The sequence below is a fragment of the Daphnia pulex genome, chromosome 8, assembly GCF_021134715.1.
Source record: "Daphnia pulex isolate KAP4 chromosome 8, ASM2113471v1".
Lineage (NCBI taxonomy): Eukaryota > Metazoa > Arthropoda > Branchiopoda > Diplostraca > Daphniidae > Daphnia > Daphnia pulex.
In genome coordinates, this window is record NC_060024.1 from 430,395 (window position 1) to 441,265 (window position 10,871).

General features: G+C 40.6%; 1 protein-coding gene across 1 annotated transcript; it reads right to left on the minus strand.

Moving 5' to 3' along the window:
* Nucleotides 1-246: 246 nt before the first annotated feature.
* Nucleotides 247-1,962, minus strand: LOC124201186. The gene is made up of 3 exons (XM_046597678.1): nucleotides 1,548-1,962; nucleotides 1,365-1,482; nucleotides 247-1,307 (listed from the first exon to the last, which is right to left on the minus strand). The coding sequence occupies exons 1-3, from the start codon at nucleotides 1,851-1,853 to the stop codon at nucleotides 415-417; spliced, it is 1,317 nt and encodes a 438-aa protein (XP_046453634.1). The 5' UTR covers nucleotides 1,854-1,962; the 3' UTR covers nucleotides 247-414.
* Nucleotides 1,963-10,871: the final 8,909 nt, after the last annotated feature.

A 10,871-nucleotide genomic window follows, 5' to 3' on the forward strand; every position in this document is an offset into this window, starting at 1 on the left:
GTGCCATTTAATTCCACTCCTCACTCCGAAACTCCTTCTAATCTTTTTTTTTCTAATTTTTTTTTTTGGTTTAACTTTTTTAAACTTATTCTTAAAACGTCGCCGTACACGATTTTTACATTCCGTGATTCCGACTTCGTCCAGTTCGTTTTCATTCGCCAGATTACCATAGCGTTTGGTTTGTCGTCTATTTCTTTTCTGGTTATTAATTCCTTCGCTATTGTTTGTTCCTTCTCTTTCGGTCATTGGTCACTTCGGCCCGCTGTATGCAGGCCGAAGTGACCAAACCAGGCCGAATTCGTCATACCATTTCGGCCAAAAAAGACCATTTCGGCCAAAAAAATGTCCCTTTCGGCCAACCAAAAAAAATGTATTACGGCCAACCAAAGTACAGATTAACATCACATTAACATATCACTCTTCATCATCACGTTCATCATCAACATCCGCGTCTGTGATGTAAATATTATTATTGGTGTAGAGTTCAAATAACTTATCTAAAAGCGTAGGAGTCCTAATCACCCTTGCGGAATAAGACCCCCAGATACTAAAGAGCTCCTTATGAAAATCACTTGTCTCCTGCCTTTGTTCCCTCATATCAATCCCCTGTCCTAACAGTTTCGCATAAAGTGGGATAGTTTTAGCTTCTTCAAATAAAACGGATATGAGTTCATAAAAATTAAGTCCCATTTGTCTAGTCCTATTGTTGACACGAGAATGCCATCCTTCCGCATCGTTGTTTGTGCGGATGACTTGGTTAAAAGAAGTCCACTTTGTTGTCGGCCAAATGGGATTGGTGATCCATTGTTTCTCAACGTAATCAAAAAACTTTTTAAGGAGATTGGCTTGCGTTAAATTAACATCTAGTGATAGGGATTGAGATTTTAGATCAGCGAACATTTTTGGGATCTTTTCAAATGGAAGAAGATGAAGAGAAAGAAGTTTTTTAAGAAGAATGTAGACCTCCCCCTTCTGATTGTATAAATTTACTAGTCCAATCTTTTTTAATCGTCTAAAGACGGCCTGCGTCCAATGAAAAGCGCACCCAAACATTGATGCCTTAGGAAAAACATCCTCAACCCCCCTCCAAATAGCTCGCTCATAATCTGATACAAATTCCTTAATTTCTGACTCTGGGCCCGCTATCTTACGAACTTCTTTAAATACTTTTTTGTAGTCTTTCGCAGTACGACGAGACATCAAGATGTACATTAAAGGTACCTGCTTCATCAAATTATCCTTTCGAATGAAGGCGTGAAGGGAAAAAAGTTGTTTGAATGGGCCCTTTTTCACAAGTTTAAATGTGCCTAATGAAATATAAGAATAATTTACGTTTTGCCAATATAACACTGATTGAACCCTACCATCTAAATAAATGCGTTTGGCCGTCCTAAGTTTATCAATTTGTTCTTTTGTGGCGAAGATCAAGTGACGATGATGGTTTTCTCCAACACCGACTGAAATGTCTGCTCGAAGAAAGTCCTGTGATGAAACATTGTATTACTAATTGAAAAATTTGTAATAATTAAAAAAATCTATAAAGTTACCGCAGGAATAAAGCTGTATTGGATATCGAAGAAGAGATCAGTTGGGTTAGGTGGGCGAACAGACTGTCTCGCTCGATTCATTGATCGTACGACTAAATTGGGATTGGGAAGCTGCACTCCACCACCTTTTTTCTCTAACTGGTCAACTAATATTGGCTCCAAAATTTGCATGGCAGAGTCGTAAACGGCGTTCAATGCTTTTTCTTTGGCTGAAGCCGTGACAGCTGCCTTAACAGCAATTCCCTTCCTTTCCGTACAAGTATGACACACAAAAAGCGTGTAACTGTTGTTATTATAAGATACCATTCCTTTGCATGGGTTAATCTTTGGACGTATCGTGCATCGCCAAATAACTGTTCCATCGCGTCTTGGATTTCCTTTTTTGGTATAAGAAAACCCGATACCATCAACCAGCAAGTCTTTTCCCCTATAATAAATATTTTGAATTAAACATTATTTTATTTCAATTATAGCAACTTCATTACTTTGTTGACCCATTTTTTACTATTTCCCAATTTGGAATATCTGGGAATGGAGTCGGGCTAGGTAGCAACAAAGAAGGTTCCACAACTGGATTTGGAATAAGAAACGGGCTTGTTTTGTCCATATCCATAGTGTGACCCGAAAACTCTGGCGTTATGACTATGTTGATGTTGACAGTTGGTTGGACCTCTTGAAAAACTGGTGAAATTGTATTGTAAGCCAATGGCACCACACCAGAATCGTTTCCAGAACTAGATAACGCATAACGCAAATCCAATCTGAATCGCTTTGATTGAGTATCCAGCGTTTCAACAGCATCAACACGGTCACGGCAACGACCACGACCACGGCCGACTACAGTAGGGATCTCTTTATCAAATTCGACTTCAACTTCGACTAAAGCATCAACACGACCTGGAAACAATTTAAAAAAAAAATCATCATTTAATTGTGGTTATTGCAAGACGAAATATTTCCTACCTCCAACACGACCACGTCCAACAGCAGTAGGGATCTCTTCAGCAACGTCGGTTGATAAGGCATCAACATGTGCACGTCGACGACTACGACCACGTCCAACAGCAGTAGGGATCTCTTCAGCAACGTCGGTTGATAAGGCATCAACATGTGCACGTCGACGACTACGACCACGTCCAACAGCAGTAGGGATCTCTTCAGCAACGTCGGTTGATAAGGCATCAACATGTGCACGTCGACGACCACGACCACGTCCAACAGCAGTAGGGATCTCTGTATCAGCTGTGCATAAGGCATCAACATGTGCACGTCGACGACCACGTCCAACAGCAGTAGGGATCTCTGTATCAGCTGTGCATAAGGCATCAACATGTGCACGTCGACGACCACGTCCAACAGCAGTAGGGATCTCTGTATCAGCTGTGCATAAGGCATCAACATGTGCACGTCGACGACCACGTCCAACAGCAGTAGGGATCTCTGTATCAGCTGTGCATAAGGCATCAACATGTGCACTTCGACGACCACGGCCGACTACAGTAGGGATCTCTGTATCAGCTTTTTCGGTTGATAAGGCATCAACATGTGCACGTCGACGACCACGACCATGGCCGACTACAGTAGGAATCTCTTCAGCAACGTTGGGTATATCAGCAACACGATCTGGAAACAATTAAAAGAAATACATAAGTTACAATTGAGGAATAATTTTTGAGGAAATATTTCCTACCTCCAACACGACCACGACCACGTCCAACAGCAGTAGGGATCTCTGTATCAGCTGTGCATAAGGCATCAACATGTGCACGTCGACGACCACGGCCGACTACAGTAGGGATCTCTGTATCAGCTTTTTCGGTTGATAAGGCATCAACATGTGCACGTCGACGACCACGACCATGGCCGACTACAGTAGGAATCTCTTCAGCAACGTCGGGTATATCAGCAACACGATCTGGAAACAATTAAAAGAAATCCAAAGGTTACAATTGAGGAATAATTTTTGCAAGACAAATAATTTTTACCTTCAACGCGACCACGACCACGGCCAACATGTGCTGGAACATCATGGCAGTGGCTGCAAGTGTGGTTAAAAGGAATACCATTCTTTTTCATCAAGACATATTGTTGAGGCGATATAACTAAAAAAAACCAATAAGGTTATAACACAAGTTATAATTGAGCTAAATTATTTAAAATATTATGATGAACAATTTTTTACCTTCATGATAGCACTTAAGATGAATTTCGTGACTACATTTTTCACATTTAATGCACTGACACTTCCGACCAATTTCAATTGGTTCTTGACACTTGCAACATAATTTTCTAAACTCAAGAGACATTTCTACAATTTCACAGAAGAACTCGCACTGAAATGAAAAGCAGAATAACTTAAATGTGTGTCGAACCGTTGTCATGGTTACCAGCGTTGTCACATTTGCAGGAAATAAAAGAAAATAAATAAAAAATATTTTGGCCGAAATGGTAAAAATTGTGGCCGAAATGGTCAATAATTTTTTTGGAGGGGCCGAAATGACCATTTTAAAAAAAAGTCATTTAGGCCGGCCTAAATGGTAGGCCGAAATGGTTAGCCGAAATGGTTAGGCCGAAATGACTTGTAATCTCTCTTTCATCCCTTGCCTTGCCTACGTCACCCCGAATGGTTGATGACGTCGAAGACGGTAATATGACGGGTGGCGTCAAGGGCGCGGCAACTCCTATTTCACTATCGCAATCCTCGCTTTCCCAATCGGCATCGTTATCCTCTGACTCGCACCGCTCGTCGTCTACCTTGTTTCTTTCACTTTCATCTGTTTGTTGGTCGATCGCTTCGGACGCTTTTGTCGTCGCTTCTTCATAAAGTGGACAAGACTCATCTTTCCACAGCATTGTTTCGAATAGCGGTTTGACTCTATTAACGTGCACGCGTTGCGTGTTGTAAGAGGTATCACAATATCCAAGGTTCTGTTTGAGTAGACTTTTATCCCACGAAAGGGACCTTTATATTTGGAGGTAAATTTTTTACTGTTGCCTACTTTAACAACAACGACATCTAATAAAACCTTGTCGCCTACTTTATATTCAAATTCTTTAGCCCTTTTATCGTATTGTTTTCTTTGTAATTCTCTTGCCTTTTCATTCTCTTCTTTCACTCGTTGGAATGAAAACCGCAATCGATTCATCATATTTCCCACGTAGTCTGATGGAGAAATATTCGTTTTTGGTACTGCACTAATAAGTTCGTTTATGGGAATGTTAGCGTCCCGTCCATGAAGTATAAAATGAGGTGTTTCTTTAGTGGAAGAGTGAACGGAATTTCTGTACGCAAATAGTAATGGGTCGATTAACTCTTCCCAATCTTCATGAGCGCCATCCTGTAATTCTCTTCGTAACATTGTTGTAAGAGTTCTGTTAAAACGTTCAGTCTCTCCATTGCTTGCCGGATGATAAGCTGTGGTCAATTTGTGTTTAATCTTAAGTTTGTCGGAAAAATATTTGAATAATTTTGAAGTGAAATTCGCGCCATGGTCTGACACAATAGCTCTCGGAAACCCATGACGCGTCACGACGGTGTCAAATAGGCATTTAGCTGTTGTTAACGCCTTTTGATCTTTTAGGGCGACAGCTTCAGGCCAGCGAGAAAAATAGTCGGTAATTACTAGTATGAATTTGTTCCCATTTGGCGACGAAGGAGTAATCGGACCCAAAAAATCTATTCCCATTACTTGAAATGGGGCTTGCGCAAGGTCGTGTGGATGAAGAAAAGCTCTCAGTTTTGATTTTGAATTTGAAGTACATTCCACGCACGCCTGGCAATATTCTTTTATGTCTTTTCTCATAGTCGGCCAATATTTTTCACTCTTAAATACGTACGTAAGAATGCAAAATGTCCTCCCATCGGCCCGTCATGTATCTCTTTCACTACCTGTAGGCGAAGTGAAAGGGGAAGGACTAGTTGGTGATTTATCTCATTTCTTTTACTCTTTTTTGTCATAATTTTTTGTCCGATAAAGGACGCCATCGATAACTTCAAAATACTCAATCTCTTTGGCCCAATCTGGTTTGTTGTTTTCAAATTTTTTATCTAATATTCCGTTATCTAAATAATTCCTTATTTCTTTGCATAATTCGTCCTCGTTTTGACTGTCACAAATAATATTTACTTTTTCTTCCGTTTGTGTTGTTGTTAAGCTAGCCACTTTTAGTCTGGACAGTGCATCCGCATTTTTGTGCACTCGTCCCGGTCTGTATCGAATTTCGTATGGGACTCCGGCCAGTTCTATGGCCCATCTTCCGAGTCTACCATTGCTATCTTTTTGATTTTTCAGCCATTGAAGAGCTGCATGATCCGTTATTATCTCAAAAGGTTTATCCAATAAATAATGTTTAAAGTGTTTAATGGCAAAAACTATGGCTAGTGCTTCTTTCTCCGTCGTATGATATTTGATCTCTTCTTTCCGTAACTGTCGGCTTGCGTAGGCTATCGGGTGTTCTTCTCCATTTTGTATTTGGGAAAGAACGGCCCCAATACCGTAATCACAAGCATCCGTAAATAACAAAAAAATTTCATCAAAATTCGGGTAAGCAAGAACAGGAGGCGTTATTAGACGGTCGCGTAACGTCTCAAACGCCTTCTGATCCTCCTCTGTCCAAATAAATGGTTGTTTAAGCATATCTTTGTGTGTTTTTCTTGTTAAAGGCCTCGCTATTGCGCCAAAATTAGGCGAAAATTTTCGATAGTAACCAACCAATCCGAGAAAGGATCGAACCTCATCGGCCGATGTAGGTGTCTTATAATTTACTATTTTCTCGACTTTCGCTGGGTCTGGTTTAATACCTTCAGGTGTGATCAAATGACCCAGGTAATTGACTGATTTTTGTATAAATTGGCATTTCTTCATTTTTAACGTCAACTTCGCTTCTCTTAATAATTCAAACACATGGCGAATATCTTTCAAATGATCTTCGAACGTATCTGAATATATGATAACGTCATCCAAATAAACCAACGCCTTTTTCCCCAAGACGTCTCTGAGGGCATAATTCATTAGTCTTTGGAACGTCGGAGGCCCATTGCACAATCCAAAGGGCATCCGTGTGAATTGATAAAGATTATCCTCAACTACAAACGCTGTTTTTTCTCTAGCTGATTCTTCTAACTCGATTTGGTAATATCCAGATGCTAAATCCAGTGTAGTAAAGAATTGTTTTCCATTTAATTTATCTAGTGTCTCGTCGATACGAGGCATTGGAAAAGAATCTTTCTTTGTAATACTATTCAACTTCCGGTAATCGATGCAAACCCTGATCTCCCCGTTCTTTTTAACAACTATTACTACTGGGGCTGACCAGGCGGAAATTGATTCTTCGATAATACCTGCTCTTTTTAAATCGTCTAATGTGTTACGTAATATTTCAATATACTTTGGATTTATTCTGTAAGGGCGCATTCTAATAGGGCCCTTACCCTGTGTGTCTATAGTATGCTGAATTAAATTAGTACTCCCTAGTTCGGAAGCACGATTAGCAAATAATGTTTTGAATTCAAAAATTAAATTATTAAGTGGTAGTTGGTACTCGGACTCTACAACTGGATAAACGAACAAATCAGCTTCTTTACTGTCTTCTAATAAGCTCCCTTCTTTGTTTTTAACTTCAACATTTCCCACTTCCCCTTCCCTTCCCCCTTTCCCACCCTGTTCTCCTGTCCCTTTGTGTCCCCTAGTTTCATATTGTCCCCTAGTTTCATATTGTCTCCTTGTTTCATATTGTCCCCTTATTTCTCTTTGTCTGACTGTTTCATTTTGTCCCCCTGTTTCTATTTGTCTGCCTGTTTCTTCCGTTCCCCCCATCCCTTCCATTCCCGCTGTCCCATTTTGACTACCGACGACTTCAATACTCCCTAGGTGAGTAGCTCTCGGTATACATACACTTTCTAATGAATTATTTACGATTATCATGTTATAAGTACCATCCTTTGAAACGGTGTTCACAAAATCAAAAATTTCTAACCCTTTGGGTAGTTTATCTGCTTGAGAAAAAACAAAAGTAGCTGTCGATGGAACATAAGGAAACGATCCTTTCGTTTTCTCTTCAATCACCAATATCGATTGTCGTGGTACTTTTACTCGTTGTTTGGACACAATTGATATCTCTGGTGAAGCCACTTGACCAGAAGCTTCTCTAGCTAAATATATACTTTGATTTTCCCCATCCACCGTAAATCCGTGGCTTCTAATCGCATCCCACCCTAAAATACAGTCTTCTGATATCCCATCAGTAACAACAAATTCTTGCAAAAGCTGTGTCCCTCCATAATATATTGTTAAAGTAACTAATCCTAAAGTATCTAATTTCTTATCGTGCACGTCGTACAAATCAAAATCGGGTTTACTGCAGGTCCCCCGACTTCTCTGTGGAATTTTTTTAAGCAAGTTCGTGCTTATCACACTTCTTGCTGCCCCAGTATCAAATAGGGCTTGGAAACTAATGTTAAAACTACTAAGAGGAATGCGAGGAGTTAAATTGCCTGTCTTCGTGGTTAGTCTAGAAATGCGTCGGGTTTTTTCAAGATTCTGGCTATCAACTGACCCGTGAAAACAGTTGATACCTAATTGTTTCCCTGATTGGGTGGAGGCCCTGGTAAATTAGGATTACCAATTTGTGACCGTTTCGGACACTGGTAGGCCAAGTGTCCGATTTGCCTACACATATAGCAAATCGGAGGTTGTGCATTTTCTAACATTATACGTTGATATTTGAAACAAACGTCCTTGCTGTGGCCTTTCAACTTACAAAAGTCACAAATATTGTCTGATCTGGGAGGGCGAAAGTTTGATTGATTCGGGGGAGGCGGGGGGTTGTTCTGTAAATACGAAGGTGGCCTAAACTGTTGATTTGCCTGCTGATACTGCGGTCGAGGTTGCCAGTTGGACTTGCAATGGAATGGTTTGTTTTGCTGGCTATTGTAGCTGGTGGGTAGGTTATATGACGACCCAAACTGATTCATTCCCTGCTGCCCAGGTAGTTGGAAAGAAACATGTTTATTTGACTGATGGTTTTGCTCATTACTTTTTTTTAATAAAAAATCAACGGCTTTTGAGAGTTCTTGAATATATGAAGACATTTCTGACTGCTCCGTACCAGTAGCAACTACCGGTTTTGATCCATCTTTCAAGGCCGCCACCAGAGCGTTCACGGACTCATTCTGCTTTTCAACAAGTTGTTTTAATTCTACCATTTCGAGGCTTTCACGCAGTTTCGAATCAGGAGGTTTATTTATGACATTGACGAATTCCTGTATTCCCTTACTTCCCTCAATCGTTTCTAAACGTATCGAATATTTTCTTGCCTCAGAAACTAACTCGTCGAATGTTTTAAACGCCTTATACTTTACTTTCATTTGAAGTTTCTCATCTAAACCGTCAATGAATTTTTGTTGTAAGATTATTTGAAAAGAGTCCTGCGTGTACGCGTCTGGATATGCGTACTTGAAGATCTCTTTCAAGCGGATGGCAAAATCGTAAATTTTTTCTCCGGGTTTTCTACTAGCTTTCTTAAATTTTTTTAAATATTTTTCTGCTGTTTCATCTCCATGAAAATGGTCAATTAGCCTGTCTTTAACTGTGGCATATTCGTCCGCGCCACTTTCCAAAACGTATTTGGTTACTTTCTGAGCTCTATCTGTCATTTTTTTATACAATTCTAAGATCACTTCTTCGTCAGAAAATCCAGAATTACACACGATTTTTTCAAATGTATCTACCCATGAATCGAATCTTTGTAGAGGCCCACCCGAAAAAAAAGATAAAGAATGTAAACTTGACCTTGTGTGTTGGCTTTTCGCAAAGTCAGACAGCTCTGACCCCCTCGTACACCCATTACCGTTACTACTCGCCATTTCGATTATGTCGGGGTCTATTCTAAGATTCCACGCCGTTGTCCCGGTTGAACGAACGTTACTCTTAGCCTGAATCCTATTACTGGGATTCTTCTCTGTTGACCCCGATTTCGTCTGATTCTCCTGCCTATCTGCTGGCAGTTCTCTTCCGCCGGGCGAGTTGTTAACGCGAGAACTTGTCGTAAGGTCTTCTTTGCCTCCCTCAAGCGAATGTTCCCTAACTGTACCAGAGCTTGACTCCGGTTCCTTAGAGGAGGAAGATGGTTTAATCTGCTGTTTAATCTGGCTAACTCTGAACGGAGAGGCTGAACTGGAGTTATCTTGTTGACTTCCGTTAAGTAAGTCCCAATCGTTGGAATATTTTCTAGAAATGTGTTTTGGAAGTTTAAGTGACTTTCTTTTAAGAAGAAAGAGGTGTTTCAAACCTCCTTTACAAGGTTGTGATAATCCCCTTCCTCGTCTAGTTCTTGCAGTTCTCTTCTTGGTGAGAAATCTAAAAATTCCTTTCCTTCTTTTGGCATGAGGTCGAGAAGCTCGTGAAGACTCTGAGCCGTCCCTAGAAGAAACGTCAGAATTCGTCTTGCCTGCTCTAGCAAGGTCTCCACTAAGTGTCGCAACTGTGAGTCGGTCCCCGCTAGAATCGCTACACGCTCTAATAATCTCTCCTGGAGATTCCTCCTCTCTTTGAGCCCTACCAGAACGCGCGTCAATGCCGTCAACTCCGTCAATTCGATCGGGGTTTGATTCGTTTCCCAAGCCTGAAGATCCTGCAACAACCGAATCAGTTGTTCCCAAACTAGCTGATTGCCCGATCGGAAATCCCTCTTCCTCTTCCGTACGTTCTTTAGAGCCAAAACAAGAAATGGGAGCTGACTGGTTAGGACTAGAAACTGTGCAGTCTTGTTCACCACTACGTTCTGATATATTTGGTGTATGTGATTGACTAACTTCACTGCCATCGGAAGTCCTCTTTCTCAGAAAATGTGCAACCCTATTTGTAAAACTGCCTACTGGCGACTTCCGAAAAGAGGAATTAAGAGAGGTAGTATGTTGGGAAGGAGAATTTTGCGGGGAAGATGTTATAGGAATCTGGTTTACTTCCAATCTAGCAGTTCTTCCGTGAGCCCAAAATTTGTGTGGGGGAGTCTTATCAAGTTTTTCTAATTTTTCGTAGCCGGAAAATGACTTTGAAATTAGGCTATACTCCCTAGTTCTTAGTGCCTTATCCGAAAACTTCGAACTAACTTTTTCTCTTGCAAGATCGTCGTTACACGGAACTAATAAACTTTCGTCGTCAGGACGAGAAAAAGAATTACAATGCTCACTATCAACTGTTTCTAAAGAATTGGTTGGAGGAGGATGAACATCAACAACATGCACTATTGAATTAAAATGCTCAATATCAACACTGTCTACTGAAGTGCTAGGGGAAGGATGAACATCAACAACTTGCACTATAG